Source organism: Poecilia reticulata, chromosome 9, assembly GCF_904066995.2.
Source record: "Poecilia reticulata chromosome 9, P_reticulata-male-v2, whole genome shotgun sequence".
Lineage (NCBI taxonomy): Eukaryota > Metazoa > Chordata > Actinopteri > Cyprinodontiformes > Poeciliidae > Poecilia > Poecilia reticulata.
Window position 1 is genome coordinate 10,036,471 of NC_088838.1, and position 17,003 is coordinate 10,053,473.

Below are 17,003 nucleotides of genomic sequence, written 5' to 3' on the forward strand. Positions count from 1 at the left end.
GGAACGAGTTGTGCTGTGTAGCTGTAAACAAACTGCGTTGGCTTCATTTGAGTGTCAGATGGGACATCTTTCTTGCCCTAAAATGTTCCAATTTGTATGCCTCCTACTGCACAGCTACCTAATGATATCAAAATGTAAAGGTCATCCGTAGGAAGGAAACATGGATGACTCTGCCTTCATTTACCTCTCTGACGCAAATGGCTTTGGTTAAAAATAAAGTCAAGGAAGCGACAGCTGGCTGCACCAAGAGCAGATGATGAGCTCTCCCGTACTGAACAGAGAGTAAGTGGGTGAAATCCTTGGATTGCTCATGAGTTAAATGACAGGGTTGATTCATCTGTCAGGCTTATCAAAATTAACCACGCTGCTGTCCCGGACCAGGTTGAGTCATGCAGTGATAGACAATAAAATGGCCCCTCTTTGCTTCAATATAGTTCTTCTCTGTTGTATATCAATCATGTAGCTATTCTGACTTAATTAATCTGTGTTTATTCTTTTTTTTTTATTTTTTTATTTCATTTAATAATGAGGGTCCATCTGAGAATACGATATGAGTTTATGGAGTAGGAGTTCATAAGTTTCTTACTTCAACCTTTTTTCTTTGTGTCCTTCCTTCCTGCCTTCTTTGCTTCCTTCCTTTCCTCTTTTCATTAATCCTTTCTTTATAACTTTGTTTTTTTTCATTAGGTTCTTTATTTTTTTTCCATCCATGCTTTTGTCCTTTCCTAACCCTGTGTTGTACCTCTCCACAACTCTCACCTGTCTGCTGGGTTTCATCATCTTCACAATGACGTTTGTTACATAATGTGTTTCAAATTGTGATTAAATTACAAATAATAGACGCTATTTACCAGCTAGGTGACTTCAATTAGTTTCATTGCATTTTATCTATAGGCATCAAACCAAAGGATGCAGCTGTATTGATAGGCAATCTTAGATTTTTGATTTTAAAACCCATGTATCATTTTCCTTCCACGTCACACTTATGCACTTTATTGTGTTAGTTTGTCATGTAAAATTCCAATCCAATAGGGAAACAGGCTTGTGAAACATGTAAAGGTTTCTGTCTGCAAAGCAATGCACAATGAAGATTTTTTACTTTTAGTAATGGGACTTTTGGATTGATTTTAAAGTACCATTCTGTCTTTCTTTTTTTGTACACTCATGTCGGTACACGCAAGCAAATGTGCCTCAGCAGAAAATCCCAGTTTTTCAGCTGAATAATGCGGCTCGGTGTAGGCTGCAGTGTTTTCTGCTTGGTATTTGTTCCATCTGTGGGCTCACAGACTCTCCACAAAAAACGTGTCTTGCCAAGGGATTATGACTTACATTGATCTGTTTAAAGCGTTAACGCAGCAACAATACAGCTCAAAGGCATAACTGATTGTCTATTTATTGACACTTTTGTCTGTGGCGATATGTGTGCGCTATCACATCCAAAATTTGGCTGGCCTATCAGAATTTCTCCAAGACCTCAAACATTAATATATAACAAGAAAGATAAAAACAACTTTTTTTTCCCACAGCACTGCAATGTAAAGTAAAAGTTTCTTTGTTCAGCTTTGGCAGCTTTTTATTCTTCAGTATGGATACCTGACAGACAAACACCTACGACTATTGTTATTGACTCCAAATTGACGAATTACCGGCAGTAAAAACACAAATGCCGCTTAACACACGCAGCTTATAGAAGAAACAAAAGAGAACCCATCTAATCTCAGACGTGACTTCACGTGTGCGTAGTCTCCAGGCCGTTTACTTGGTAGTGCTTGTCCTTGGCGACGTTTCTCCTCTGTCGTTTGCCTCTGTAGAGATTGCACGAACACCGAACACGCAGACAGGTTACATGGCTGTGTAAGGGTTTACGGACGTCCCTCATAAATCACCACAATAACGAAGCAAAAAACGTTTTCATCCGTCTAACAAGTGTACTTCAGAATGGATCTACTTTTTCCTGTTCACTTTAATCTTCAGTTCAACTCTGAAGCATCCTTCATAAGTTAAACATAAGGCACCGGGAGCAGACCCGCCGTCGCAGGCCACGTAGGGGCTCCGTTATACAGTAAATGTATCATGCATGAGCCTGTGGGTTTCCCAGCTCCTGACAACAACAACAACCCTTGGCTGCCGGAGCTGCAATAAATTGCTCGTCGTGGAGAACCCAACGGTTGACACTGCAAATTGCTTCCACGGCACACTTCACAATTGTTGATTGAATGTAATTAGTTTTCCCCTCCTACGGTGAAGAGATTGTTTTTCTTTTACTCTGCACTGGGCACACATGATTTGAAAAAGTTTGGTACGCACGTGTAAGAGCAAGAGAGAGAGAAAAAAAAGCTCTGAAGATTATGTGGGTTTTGTTTTGCAAATGCTCGCATAAAAGCCACTTGGATGTCAATATTATTTTACTGCTGCGGTTGACGCAAATGGCAGCTGCTTCTTTTAGTGATTCTCTCCTCCACAAACTACAAAACCTGAAAGCGGTCTCCTCAGATGAATAATGCATGGGTCGTTGCTGACAACACGCCGGGTTTGAGTGCATTCTTCTCGTCTAATCACGGTGACTTTTCGGGTTCTGAGAGCTGCTGTCTTTCTGACTCCTTTGCCTAGGAGAATGAACTTCAAGAATTCCTGCAGGAGAACAAGCACTTGAATCTTCAGTGGTTCAACAACAGCCACAAAGCAACCGAGTATGAAAAGGTAAGAGGTGAAAAGACTTTGTAGAAGGCTTCCCCCTCCTTAAATACATCTTCACAGAGCTTTTAGCTCGGCACTCGGTTCTCGGTGTGTTTCTCTTCGTAGATCACGGCCTCCCTCTCTTCGCTTTGATGCGGCGTTGGAGGCTTTCTGGGTCTTACGAGAACTTAGCTATATCCAGCATTCTAGTGAAGGAAACCACTGAAGGAAGTAAAATGTTGCAGAGATATTGACACCCAGTCCAAATAGTTTAGCAAACAGACACCTCTGGCCTTTCTATGAGTGAGGCAATTTCCTGTAGTAGCAGCTCAGAGGCAGGTGTTTGCCACTAAGGTTAAATGTTATTTTATCAGGATACGAGTGACTCTGGGAGCAACGTTCTCATATCAGGCCGATATTAAAAGAAGCAGGGTACAGTGCGGTTCAGGTCCTTTGCAAACACATTTTCAGTCTGGCTCCTGCGGTCAGAGAGGTCCTGCTTGTAATAAACCGGCTTTAGCCGAATCTGGTGTAATTTGGATCAGCGTGTCACGGTTAGGTCTAACGGGTGGGTTAATGTACACCAGTGGGTTTGTGCTGTGTTGTGGCACTGCTGCTCAAGCAGACTTACTAGTCTGTGTTTTGATTTGTTGGTGTTTGTACAGTTTATCTCCTTGAGGAATCATTAGTCATTCATGGCTGCTCTGAGGAAGGGGTTTTACCACATTACAGCTGCAGGAGCCAGTCAGCTCAGTGGCGATTAGGGGCCATTAAAAGCGCTGACGGAAAATACTCCCTCCTTAGAAGCAGTTGCAAACGCTGCTTCTACGAATTTGTTCAGTTTCCTTCTTCACACGACGTTATACCGTCACTAAAGAAAATGTTTGCTTGAAAAATGATTTCAGCAAATTGTGTTTGAGTCACCTTATCAGACACATTGATTTATCCCACACAATGCCTTGTAAAAGTATTTACACCTTTTCAAAATGATCTACTTCTACTTTATAGCTCCAAACTTTAATGTTTTCTTAGGATTTTATTCGTCAGACCGATAGATTATACATGTTTTCTTTTTTTTTTCCCACAAAAATAAAATCTGAAAAGTGTAGTGTGGATTTGTATTCATAATCCTTTGCATTGATATCTCAGGTGGTATAAAACTTGCTTTGTCTAGACCTACAATTACCTGAAAATCAGTGGCAAGACTTGAGAGCTTCTGCTTACAGATTTCTTCTTTTCTTTCATTCATTAGTTGTTTTTTTTTTGTTCAGTAATTTCGAACAATTAAGCATTTAAGCAAAACACTCTAAAACTAATTTATCAAAGCTTTAGCTGGTTTGAATTGGAAAGCTTTTCAGTTTCTCAGTGTGCAAAACTAGAAGAGAACAAAAGACTTATTGTGATTGGAGTGAAATGTATTTGGGGGTTGAATTGATCCAAGCTACACTTTTCAGACTTGTATTTGTTAACAAAAAAATGTTATGCGCTACTTTATGGTGGTTAGTTAAATGAAAGTTGAATATTTTCCAGGGCATTTTTGCTGACAACAGGTAAACAATTATTTGTGTCAAAATGCAGCAGCTCAACTTTAAGCAGCTCTGCCTGTCAAAGGAAAGGTGTGAAAAATATACAGAAAGATGAATGAGGAGTTTTGCACCTGTTTGCCTGCCAGAGGACAGATTTTGTCAGGATCGTAGCCGTGCTTGATAAAGTCACAAAACAATTCAGGTGTGAAGATGATACGGCTAATCTTGCAGTCACTTGGTTCCATAACAAGAAGCGTGTCAGAAAGGAAAGAGAGTGAAAGAACTGTGCAGTTATTGATATGTTGCAGGTTTTTAACTACTGAGAAACATCCTGGTGTTCTTACCTCAAATAAAGCGATTTTAGATATACAATGTAATACTGTATGTGAGTTTTTAGCATTTTTATGCCTATTTACCGTTAAAATTAATTGATGAACTTGACTACGAAGAAAGAAAGCTGACGCACAACAGCTTCAGTAGATGGATTGCAAAATGGTTTGTTTTCAAAGAAATTAAATGACAATGCAATGATATGAAATGGGGATAGGGTTTGACGAATGGATGAGTTGGCCAGGAACTGAACGGAACCATAAAACGCTGTCCAAATCAAGAATCTAAACATTTTTTGCTTTTGAACTGTCACCTTCGTCTGCCTTGACTCTCAACTTGTTCCATCTGAACAGGTGAAATCAGAGTATGCCCAGCTCAAAGAGAGGCTTGGTGTTGTGACGCAGGAGAGAGATTTAGCCCTGTGGGAGAGGAACCAGCTCCAAGGCAAACTGGAGAACCTAGAGCAGGTGCTCAAGGTAAGACAACGTGACCCGGGTGATGCCGTCTTCTGTCCATTCTGTGTCCCCTTCTGGATCCGGGAGTCCATTCATTCTGGGGTTTTGATGCAGGTGTTTTTGTAGAGCCTACCTCTTCTCCAGCCCCTCCTCTCCTTCCTGTGCCACTCTAGCATCCTCCTCTATGGTTTCTAATGTCCTCGACATGTCTGTTGCCTTCCAGTGTCGTGTTGGGAAGGTCTGACCTGGAGCTGTGAAAGAGCCCAAGCTGGGAGCAGTCTGCCCTCTTTTCTTACCTATGTCACTCTTATGTTGTCCAACTTCACTGGATCTGTTGCTTCCTCCCTCCCTCGTCCCCCTCTTCTTTCCCCCTGCTAGATTTCTAAGGTATCACTGCTATGGCCACCTGTTTTGGGAGCAGCTTGAGTTATTCCTGTACTGAATGTTTCATGTCAGTGGCTGTGCTTTTGTCTCCCTTTATCGGCGAGTTGTTTATCAGACATAAAAAAATAAATAAATAAAAAACAATCACGTGGCTTCGACAACAGCACTGTGGAATGTAATTTATGCATGAGGCAGGATGATGAAGAGTTTGGCTTTATGATGAGAGGGGGAGGAAGAGGAAAGAGAAAAGCCAGGTCACCATCCACGATGATGATGATGATAATGTCACCTATAAGTTCTGCAACATTGCCGATTTTAGAACGTAATTTTTCACGAGCATGAAAATGTCATTTGCTTCTTCCACCGTAGCGCGTGAACGGTTTACACATTTTGGAAGCAGTGATGCGACTAGATGCCACGGGCATCCTGTGTTACAAAGTTCCTAGCATTCAAGTCCCTCCTTTGGATGGCTTCTTTGGTTGAGATGGATGATCACAAGCAAGTGAGCACGCTAACAGAGTTTGTTCACCCTTTTAATGTCACGTAAAAGCCTCCAGATTGATCATTTAAAGACAAAATCTCTGAGGACAACTTTTAAGGACTCCTGTTTAACAAGGCTTTAAAGAGGCATAGTGATACATAAAGGGGGCAGCAAACCTGGAGGTCCAAGTGTATTTGCACTGCCTTGCAGGATTATTTATATCCCCTGAAAACCTTTTCACATTTTGTCACGTTACAGCCACACATTTCATTTTGTTGTTTTGAATATTAGGTGATTGACCAACAAGTTGGTGTATAACTGTAGAGTGGGAGGTAAAAGGGAATTGAAAGCCAGAGTGCATTTGTGTTCCGCTGCCTTTACCCCGAATGCCACGAAATGCAATCCAACCAAATGCCTTCAGAAATCGTCTAACTAGCAAACTGAGTCCACTTGTGTAAGCCTCAGAGCGCGTCTGAAACTCAAGGCCCGTCTGCCAAATCCGGCCCGCCGTAGCTTTTTATGTGGCCCTCTATAGACTAGACATTAAGTCTGCTTAAATGTTATGTTATCAATCAAACCAACGCAGTTTATATCCGTTTACTGACAAATTATATCAGTCAGTCCCTCCAGTTTCTTGCGAATTATCGTGGAAATTCACGCAAAGTCAACAAATCTCTGCGCTCTTTTGTGCTAATACATAATTGGGAGTTTACTGCAGATTTTTCTCAAATTGTCAAAAACTTTCTTGAACTAAACAACTGCCTCGGCCTTAACTGATGTCAGATTATAATCCATGGTCTACACAGAGAGTAATAGGATGTCGTATTTACAGTAAATAATAATAAGTGCAGATATTTCTAAATTAGTACCACAAACGCTTTCATTCTTATTGCAAAAAAAAATCACAAAAACAATCGCGAAATTCTGGAGGGACTGAAAAGATGTTCAATATCGAATGTATTAATATTTTTAACAGTTTAACAGGTTTTATCTTTAGATTAAGGCACAACCAGCCACTTAGGAGCATTTATGAACTTGATTTGCCCCAACACGAAAATGAGTTTGACACCCCTGGCTTAGAGCTTTATTAAGCATAATTAGTGAACAAACACAATTAGGGCTGTAATGATTCCTCGAATGATTCGAGTACCTCGATTATTAAAATTCGCCGAGGAAAATGTATCTGTCTCTAAGCTTCGTTAAATTATGTTTTATTATTTAGTGCACGTGTTCTGTCCGGGTCATTGTTTCAAAGCGAGTGGTGGGAAGAGCGCTGCAGTTGTACTTATACGGGTGAGCGGATAAACTGAACACCGCGGGCGCATACCTGTCAAGTCTCCTGTATTGGCCGGGAAATTTCTCTCTCTCTCTCTCTCTCTCTCTCTCTCTCTCTCTCTCTCTCTCTCTCTCTCTCTCACTCTCTCCGTGTCTCTCTCTGCCTCTCTCATTATCCGATTACTTGATTAATTGTAAGAATAATCGATAGAGTACTCGACTGCTAAAATATTCTTTTACAACAGGCCGTTATGAAGACCAAGGAAGTGGAGAGATTTATGAGATGCATACAGTTTTTCTCAGTCGCTTTGGTGCATTTCTCAGAACAAAATTCTAAAATTCTAAAAACTACTTGTTCAGTCTTCAAATCATTGTGTGCACGTCAAAACAGCAGTTTCTCATACATTTGAGCAAGTCACACATGCTTTTGTACATCTTGCAAGTGATTATGTACAATTCTTTGCTTTTTCCTACAATTTCAATTGCTTTTGTCATGTTAATCAAAATGTATTATACTGGTCTCTGAATTGTCTCGACCTCCACAGCAGTTCAGCTAAGGTTTATTGTATAAGTCTCAAGATGCAAAATGCTCGAACAGGTTGTCATAATGCGTCTAGACATTTACATTGGCCTTTATTCTACATCTGACCTGAACTGATGAATTGCTCCCAGGTGAATCCTGAGTTTCTCCAATGTACAGGAAGCGATAGATCGACCAACTATCAACCAGGTGTCTGAAATAGACTGAAGGTACATTTCATGAACTATCAGCTGGTAGCAATACAGTGGATATAGTCAGAGCACAACACAATGTTACATTACTGACAATGAAAGGACAAGGATTTGGACAGGGTCAATAGCCAGAAAGAAGAGGAGGTTGCGGCAGAGGAGATAGGAGGCAAAACAGAGGAAGAGCAGAAGAGGCTGAGGACATCTGGTAGTTTCCATCGCTCCAGCATCATCAGGCAGTGGTTTGCGACCCACAACAGGAAGCTGATGGAGTTCCTCTTACCCCACTCCTCAATCCTTAACCCCATGAAGGGATTTTTCTCAGTATAGAGATAGAAAGTATATAAAGACTTCACTGTAATTTAAGCAGCACTGCATGTACAGTCTTGGTCTTACATATTTTCCTGTTGCTACTTTAGTTTTTTTTTTCTTTGCGCCTGTTTTCTGTATCACAATGACACAATCTGTCAACAAATTACAGTAAAAGCATGTCCAGCCATAGTTTACAACAGGACATCCGCCCATATATTGAAACATTGACTAATCAGTTTGTCTTGTCCGAACACAGTGAAACAATTCTGAGGCAGATATGTTCACTGACACATATTTAATTTTGAGAAATGAACTGGATTTTGCAGGTAATTCCTGGTGTTTAGCTGTTTGTGCAAATTGTTTTGAGAAATGCACTTTCCGTTTTGCAAATGTCGAAAGTTATTTGAGAAATGCACCAAAGCGACAGAAAAACTGCGTTGGTAGATTCTCTCTGCTGGTCCGCTGGTGCGTTCTTTGGTCTTCATGATGTTGTTTGTTCTCTAATGTTTTCCAACAAACCTTTGCATAGCGACATAAATCCAGGGATTATTCGGTTCTTCAATTAAAGACAGGCTGACTCTTAATGACTGCCACTGCTTATTGTTCAGGTGACGTCTGAAGGCATTTCACTATACTGGATTTTATTTAGAGGCAAGGCAATAAAGGGGGCTAAACATACAAAAGCAACCCTTTTCAGATATGAACTAAAAAGTAGAAAAGCATGTATAATTTCCCTCCCACTTCAGCTATGTGACGTTTTCTTCTAAAACGACGAGGTCCGTGGCTGTGAGGTGACAAAAAAGTGGGAAAGTGGAAAAAAGGGGTGTGAATACTTTTACAAGACAATGTTTGTTGTTGTTTTCGTTGTTTAAAACGCAAAGCATCTCTTGTCTTCTTTTATAACCTAAATTCATTCAGATGTATTTTGTTGATCATTCACAACAAAATAGAATCATCTGTTTTACAAATGAAAGTTCCCGCCTACAACAATGTAGGCATCAGCCTCTGATCCACCATTAGTCACGTTTATCGCTTCGTCTTCAGTAAATACGGACTTGAAGATCTGAGATGTTTTTCTAAAAGGTAGAACGTCACTGGATTTCAGTCCCACTAACATCAGCCCTCTCTGCTCCCCCTCTCCTCCTTCTGGCTCTCCATCCCTGCCGTCCTTTGTGGACAGCATATGCGTGAGGCTGCAGAGCGAAGGCAGCAGCTAGAGTTGGAGCATGAGCAGGCCTTGGCTGTACTCAATGCAAAGCAGCAGGAGATTGACCTTCTTCAGAAGGTAAGAGAAGTCCGATTGTGTAACACTCACAGCGCCAGAGGACTGGGCTTTTTGTTGTTGTTGTTCGTTTGCTCGCTCTGATCTTAGTATGTGTTACGGGTCAAAGAGCATTTTTAGTTGAACACCGTTGGAACGCATACTGTGCAGCAAAGGCAAAACTTCCCTAAAACACTCCATCAATACACTGCAGCCCTTAACTGTCTTGTTTTATCATCAAACCCCCCCAATAGTTCATCCTCTTGATCACTCCTTGGACACTCCTCCTGTTTGTTACACGCGAGCTCATCGGCAATTTGTAACGTAGAGTAGAAATGACAGAAAATAATAAAACAAAAAGCCTTTCTCGGCCATTTGATGGTCGAGTCTCCTCTTCGGTGCACTGGAGCCGACTGTAATGTCAAAGCGAACCCGGCAGTCGCTGAGATTGCTGATGGTGTGAACGTGATAGGAATTGTCACCAGTGCCATCTCTAGAAAAACAGTTTGTACCACAGTGTTGCCGTGGCTGTAGCGCCCCAACTTCACAGTCAGCTTTTTACAGGCTGTGGCTCTCAGCTTTTTTTTTTTTTTTTCTCTCATTAACAGAAGCTCGTTATGGCCTTATCTCCCTTCAGACACGGGCTGCTCTCTGTGTTCTCCCAAACCGATGGACTGCAGAGGAGATTTATCATCCTGTAAAGTCCACACATGCTCTTATATGCATATGTGGAGCAGATGTTTGGAGCTCCTACAAAGAGAAATGTCATGTGTGCTGCCGTGTTCCCTCACAGTCGCCGTGTTTTACGTTACGTAAAGCTCATTCCTCTTGCAGGCACTACAGAAGTGTTGCTAATTACTTATGAAAACATTAAACTCGATTGAATTAAATCTATGTTTGTTTGCACGGAGCCTTAGAAAAGGCAAAGCAATTAATTTCAATTACTTCACATGCTCAGTGGTGACAGAGCGATCTTTCAAAGTAGGCAATTATCCAATAACAAACGGAACGCAAACAAATCAATGTAAAACATATAGCCGAGGCATTGCAGACGTGTCAGCAGTCTATCAACACACGTCATGATGGTGTTTAATGTGAACAAAGGGCGGCGTTCTGCGCCATTTCTGTTTTCAGAGAAACCAGAAGTGAAACGGTTTAGATGTGTGAGTTGTAATATTAATTATACAAAATTATTCCATGAATGTTTTGTCCCGCAACAACCGCAGAGCATTTTACGAGGATTTTATGCGATAGAATAACACAAAGCAGTGAAGTAGCATAATTGTGAAGTGCTAGTATAGGTACTTGTTATATTATGCTTTTTAAAAAACTCTGAAAAGTGTGGCGTGCATTTGTATCCGGCCTTTCTGAGTCAACACTTTGTCGAACCTCCTGCCAGCTGCGATTACGTCTCAGTTAGATTTGATAGATGGTGCCTGTAAAGGATTGTCAAAGATTTTCCATTGGATTTATGTCTTGAATCCAGCTGAGCCAATGCAACACATTAAAGTGGTCCAAGCCATTCCACTGTTGCTCGAGGTTTGTTTCTGTTGTGCTGCTTCTGAGAAGTCTTCTTCCAGCATCGTATTCAGTTTGTTCCATTGTCCATCAACTCTGAGCAGCTTCACCGCTGAGAAAATTAATCACCCAAATCATAATGCCGCCACCACCATGCTTCAGCTCAGATTTAATTTGTTCAGTGTCTCGTTCTTAAGGTCGCACTGAACCAAAAGTTTTGATAAGCTCTGATCAGATTCCCTACATGTTTGGTGTGATGGATTCAGCAGAGCTCCTTAAAACGTCAAGCTGTTTTACAACGTAATCTTGATGTTATCTCCTTAAAAACTTTCTCCCCGATGTGCCTGCTTTGCTCTTTGTTCTCCATTGTGCCGTTTGTTCACTATTGTTCTCTAACGAGCGTTGGAGGCCTTCACCGAATATCTGAACTCACACTGAAATTAAACTAAATTAAATTAAATACATGCAGACTCCTTTTCCTAATTGGGTGACTTGTCAAGGCAGTTGGATTTTAATTAAGGCTGTCAGAGTAAAGGGGCGTAAATACAAATGCACACCATTCCCTTCATTTATTTGTGTTGAAAACCATGTACAGTATTTTTTTCCCTTCTACTTCAAAATTAAGCACTGCTTTGTTTTTGTTTGTTTTTTTTTTGGTCCAAAAAAATCTTAATAAAATACTTAAAATGTATGAGTAGCTATACCAGGTCACCGTATATTCATTGTATTGGAGACACTTTTTTTCTCTTACAAGCAGATGATTCAAACAGGGAATTAAGAAATCTCCAAGCATGAAAACAGTAGAAGGAAAACCCCACAACATTTAAGTAAGATCCGAATCATCGACTTAATTAATAACCCGTTTTATTGGCTCAGCAGTTGTAGCAAAGGAAACTGTAACTCGTTGAGTCCTTGTGCCTTTGAAATGCCTCTGTGCTGTTTGTGAAAGCCTTTCTCTGGTTTAAGTGACATTAAGCATCAACAAAGAGTGCTACATGAGTGAACTGCCCCCTGTGTTTCCCAGGCTCAGGTTGAGGCTAAAAAGGAACATGAAGGCGCTGTCCATCTGTTAGAGGTGAGCGTCTGGACACGGGGGTGGGTGGGTGGGGGCTGGCTGTGTGTTTTTGTGTGGGTGCTGCATGAGAATGTGAGATCAGGCTGTGAGTAAATTTCTCATCTTTACTATGTCACTGTAGAAAACCTTGACAGTCGTGCTATTTCTTTCTTCAAATTAAATTAATATTTAGTCTTCTTTCTTTTGTCTTTGAAATGCAAATATGCACTTTGGATCCATATAAGTGTCCTGTTTACAAGTTTGGCTATATGTTAGTGTGAAGCAAGTTGTTTTTATATTTATGTTAATATAATTTCAAGATATGTGTGAGTGATCACATATTTGATTTCTCTCCCTGCATCTCTTTTTACTGTATGGGTCTATGTATATGCATAAACAGAACCACTTGGACAGCATGCAGGTATTTCATAATTGCTTTTATTTATTTCCTTGTGCTTTTTAGAACCACACCAGTAAAATGCAATAGAATACAGCAGACTATGCAGTCAAAAAAAAAAAAAAAAACCTGATAGAAATTATGTTTCACCACACTTCAAAAACTGTTATTCAATGTGGGCCGGGTTTAGAAATGTAGCATTAGGTGCTATATATCTGCTAAAGTTAGTGCTGGGGTAACGTAAAGTAACATAAATCTGTTACAACCAGATGGAAATTGTGAGGTGTCAATTTTCAAAAGTGTTCTGAGTTTCATTTGAGTAATCTTTATTTGGCTTCACTCACTGAGCTAAGGCTCATATTTTCCTTCAAAGAGAGTTTACAAGAGGAAACTCAGCCTACTGCGTCAGTATTGCTTGATCATGAAGAAAAATTCAGGCTGAATGTTTTTGGGGGTTTTTTTTCCCCCAGAAGGTTATTGTGTACAAACTTCACGTTTATAAAAATAAAATCCTAATTGTTTACATGTGAATGAAGAAAGTATTTTGCGCAGCCCCTTATTTCTTTACGTATTCAAATCCTTGGAGCCTGACTCATCTCTCCATGCTGCCTTGTTGAATAGCAGGTTAGATTTTCTGATGTTCTTTTGACAGCGCAGCACTTAGCAACAAGTTGTAAACCTTCAAAGGATGAAGAAAGCTCTTTTAGAGAAAACAGTGATCCGTCTATATAGGCAGTTCATCCAGAAGTAATCCACAATACTTCACCTTTTCCACATTCTTACATTAAAGCCATATTCTGAAATGTATTCAATTCCTGTTTTGTACTTAAAACATGTGACTTCCCATGTATTCACAGCCATTATTCAAACTGTTGATGCACATTGGGCAGCGATCACAGCTTCAGGTCTTCTAAAACATGAAGCCAGAAATTTGGCAGAGCTGTTTTTGGACAGTTTCCCCCCATTCGCCCAAACCGCCCTGCCCTGTTACTATCTTTGCTGTTTGCTTTGGTTTGTTGTCCTGCTGGAAGACAAACTCCAGGCCCAGTCTGAGGTCAAGAGCACTCTGAACAGGTTTTTATCCAAAATGTTTCTGCATTCCTACAGTCATCTATCCTTGAGTAGTCTTCCCATTTCTGTGAATAATATCCCTACAGTCAGATGCCACAAACAACCATGTTTCACTGCAGGAGTGATATTAGGAATGATATTAGGCATACAGTATGTTGAGCAGCGGGTGGTTCCCTCCAAACATCATGCCTTGTTTTTTGCCAGAGTTCAATCTTTGCCTGATCAGACCAGAGAGTTTTATCTGTCACGGTCGGAGTCCTTCAAGAACTTTCTTGGTAAATTGGTGGATTGATGCAGAAATGTTTGCCCTTCTGGAAGGTTCTGCTCTCCCACAGAGCAATGTCAGCATGGCGTTCTTGATCACTTCCCTGAATAAGACGCCTCTCCACTGATCCCTCAGGTTAGATGGCCGTCTAGCTCTAAGGAATGTGCTGATGGTTCCAAACTCCACATTTAAAGATGATGGAGGCCACAGGACTCGTAGCGGTGAAGATTTGTGCCTTGAGACAAATCGGGTTCAGAAACCTGCAGACATTTTATTTATTTATTTTCTAAAAGAAATGTCTTTCACAATAAGGCTTGTAGGTTTTTCTGTCGTCCTCTGGTTGTCCATTTTCCTACATTACTTTACGAAAAATGTTTGCTCCATTGAAGCAATACTTAAAGAAATAGGGGCTGATTCAAGACTTTTATCTGCAGCAGACTCTAGATCCTGAATGTTTTGGCAAATTATAAAATTTAATATTAGCAATATTCTTAGTTTCTAGTACACTGACTTGAAATCTGAAAGAGAGTAAAATAATGCTACATGTTATTTCTTTAATGGCATGTTGAATGTTTTTCAGCATGTGTGTGAAGAATGTTTGTTTCTTGACTTTATATTCTCTCTTAGATTTGTAGCAATCTCATTGTTTGCCTTCATGTAGCATGTTGTTTGTAGCATGTGTAAAATGGTCTCAGCATGTCCTAAACAGCACTAACTGAAGCTGTTTATGGGGAAAAATAAAAAAAATCATAGTGCCTTAAGGTGTGTCTTTGGGTCAGACCGCTGAGAAATGATTGCTGGTGAATTTCATCATTAGGCTTGTGAAAACGTGCTGCAGTGCCTGGACTTTCCATGAGTTTGTACCTCAGCCTTTCCCGCCGTTTTACGTATATGAAAGTGGTTGAAATTTTTCTTATTGTATTCTTCTGTTGTGAAGACCACAACCAACGATGTTTAAGGTGACGATACATTTCTCTTTCAGGTATATGTGGAATAAACATAGACGTCTTATTTGGTTGCTACCAAGTGCATTTTTGACGTTTCGCTCTCAGGTTCAAATTGTTGGTTTTGATCTTCACGCTGTCAGCAGCTCAATAAGAAAAATATCAATTTTCATTCTCGTCATCCAGATTTATTCAAAGACTCTTAAAAGTTGCATTTTCTTTGGACTTTTCTGGTTACTTGAGTTTTCGTTCTGTAGTTATTCGTATCGTGTCACTTGTGTTGTGACGCATTACAAGTGCTCTTATCAGTCCAACATTTGATAGCATTCAACATTTTATTTGCATGCATGCACCGCTGTTCGGCATGTGTTCGGCATGTGCAACGTTCAGAATAATGTCGGCGTTGTTTTTGCACCCGTCTTACTTCTCTCTTTGTCCATCCCTCCCTTTTGACCTTACCTCTTCGTGTGTCCACGTCTGCCTGCCTTGCTCTTTGTCCGTTTCTGCTCTCTGACGCTCCTCCGCCCGACGTCGTCAGGCCAAAGTCCGAGAGCTGGAGGAAAAATGTCGGTCTCAGAGTGAGCAGTTCAACCTCCTCTCAAAAGAGCTGGAGAAGTTCCGGCTTCAGGCTGGGAAATTCGACATCCTTAGCACTGAACCCTTAAATGTGAGTGAGTCTCCGGGATCCCCCAACAAATCCTTATCACAGCTCCTCAATGGATTGGCCGCTCCAATCGAGAAAGGTACGTAGAAAGTCTGTGAGGTTTTTATCATCATTTCTCTTTAAGACTGCTAACTATCTAATAAATATACAAGTGTAGCTGTATTGTTTGCACTCAGCTTGGTAAAAAAAAGAAACAGTTTCAAGTTTCAAAAGATTAGCTGGAGGTGTACTTATCTTTCCTTGCATTTTGTGTTGTTGTTTTTTGCTACGAGGATCTGATGAGAAGGGGTGTTTGTTCCACAGGCAATGAGGGTCCAACAAGCAGATCTTTGATATCTGAATTCATTCGACCACTCCAAATCAGTGGAGACAAGCCCGAGCTCCTCTCCGTCAAGCCAACATTCCTCAGTCGCAGTCGAGCCAGCAGCCCAGCACGAGCTTTCCTCTCTGAGGTACCCGCCGGTGCCCACTCTGATCCTTTTATTGAGTGTCTCTCTGTTCTGTTCCATTTCCTGTCTGCTTTCCAAAGCGCAAAAAAAACAAAAAAAACAAAACAATTTGGACACGTCTGATCTGAGAGCAATGACGAGCTCATCGGTTAAACTGGAGACTCTGGAGATGGTATTCTAGAAATGGAAAATAAAAGTCTTCAGTTGAATCCTTACTGCAAAGCGAAACGGTGGTTTCCTCTGCATCACTGGAAACCCACAGCCGCAATAAAAGTCTCCCTACTTACGGGACTGAGATCTTTGTGCAAACAAGACTAAAATGTAAACTGTTACAGCTTTGCTCCTCAGCTCTTTTACAAGACAGACTATTGCTGCCTTTTGTTTTACATACCTCAAAATATAGAAAAGCAGCATAAAATGGGATGTGGCTTCTTGGAAAACTTTTCACAATAAATTACTACTTTGCCAATATTTGAAACAATAAAACTCTCAGACTTTTCAGATGGATAAATTATGAATTAACATATTGTAACTGTGCAGGAGGGTTTTGCTGCTTTTTTTGCCAGCAACAATAATTATTTATATTTGACCCAGAGTCCTTGTCACACACACACAGCCGTGTTGCTCTTGGATCAGCATCTCTGTTTTCCGCTGATGTGTCCCTTCCCATTTTTGAGTTAAGCATCAGCCTAAATGAACAGCCAACATGCCGACACAGTAAATACTTCCTTTTCTTGAGGTTTCGAACACCTCAAATTTTTTTGTCTTCTTTTATTTCTAAATATTTACCGCCTTTGCTTACTGAAAATCTCTTCAGAGGCAAATCCTGTCAGCGCATCCTGTTTGAAAAACTTGATCAGTGACATAACAACCTCCTTTCAGAGCAAATCAAGTGTAAACACTGCTAATTTTGGCCACCAGCGGATTTGTTAGTGTATCAATACTTTTATTTTCCAGACATTTCTCTGCCATCCATAAATGCTGTGTAGTAATATGTGTTACTGACAAAGAAAAGAGTGTGAATATCCACACACCATGGATCCATTAGGGTATATATTTTTAAATTATTCTCTGTTTGAAACTTTACTTCATTGCAAACTCTTACACCTGCTATCATATTGTCACCAGTTACATAGCCTGTAATTTTCTCTGAATGTGTTTTTCTGGTTTTCTGGATGTGAAGTGAATGAGAGCAGGAATCATGATTATTTT

General features: G+C 40.5%; 1 protein-coding gene across 14 annotated transcripts in view; it reads left to right on the forward strand.

Annotated features, from left to right (window-relative positions):
* The window catches only part of rimbp2b (RIMS binding protein 2b), a 93,299-nt gene that overhangs the window by 52,764 nt on the left and 23,532 nt on the right, over window positions 1-17,003 (forward strand). For all 14 annotated transcript variants that reach the window (XR_014088865.1, XM_008417456.3, XM_008417458.3 and 11 more), the window contains 7 exons: window positions 2,611-2,700; window positions 4,886-5,008; window positions 9,349-9,453; window positions 11,972-12,022; window positions 12,402-12,422; window positions 15,217-15,421; window positions 15,646-15,794. Coding sequence is in view for 13 of the 14 variants with exons in the window: in XM_008417456.3 (XP_008415678.2) it covers window positions 2,611-2,700; window positions 4,886-5,008; window positions 9,349-9,453; window positions 11,972-12,022; window positions 12,402-12,422; window positions 15,217-15,421; window positions 15,646-15,794 (744 nt within the window). In the remaining variant the exon portion in view is untranslated. The remainder of the gene's footprint in view (window positions 1-2,610; window positions 2,701-4,885; window positions 5,009-9,348; window positions 9,454-11,971; window positions 12,023-12,401; window positions 12,423-15,216; window positions 15,422-15,645; window positions 15,795-17,003) is intronic.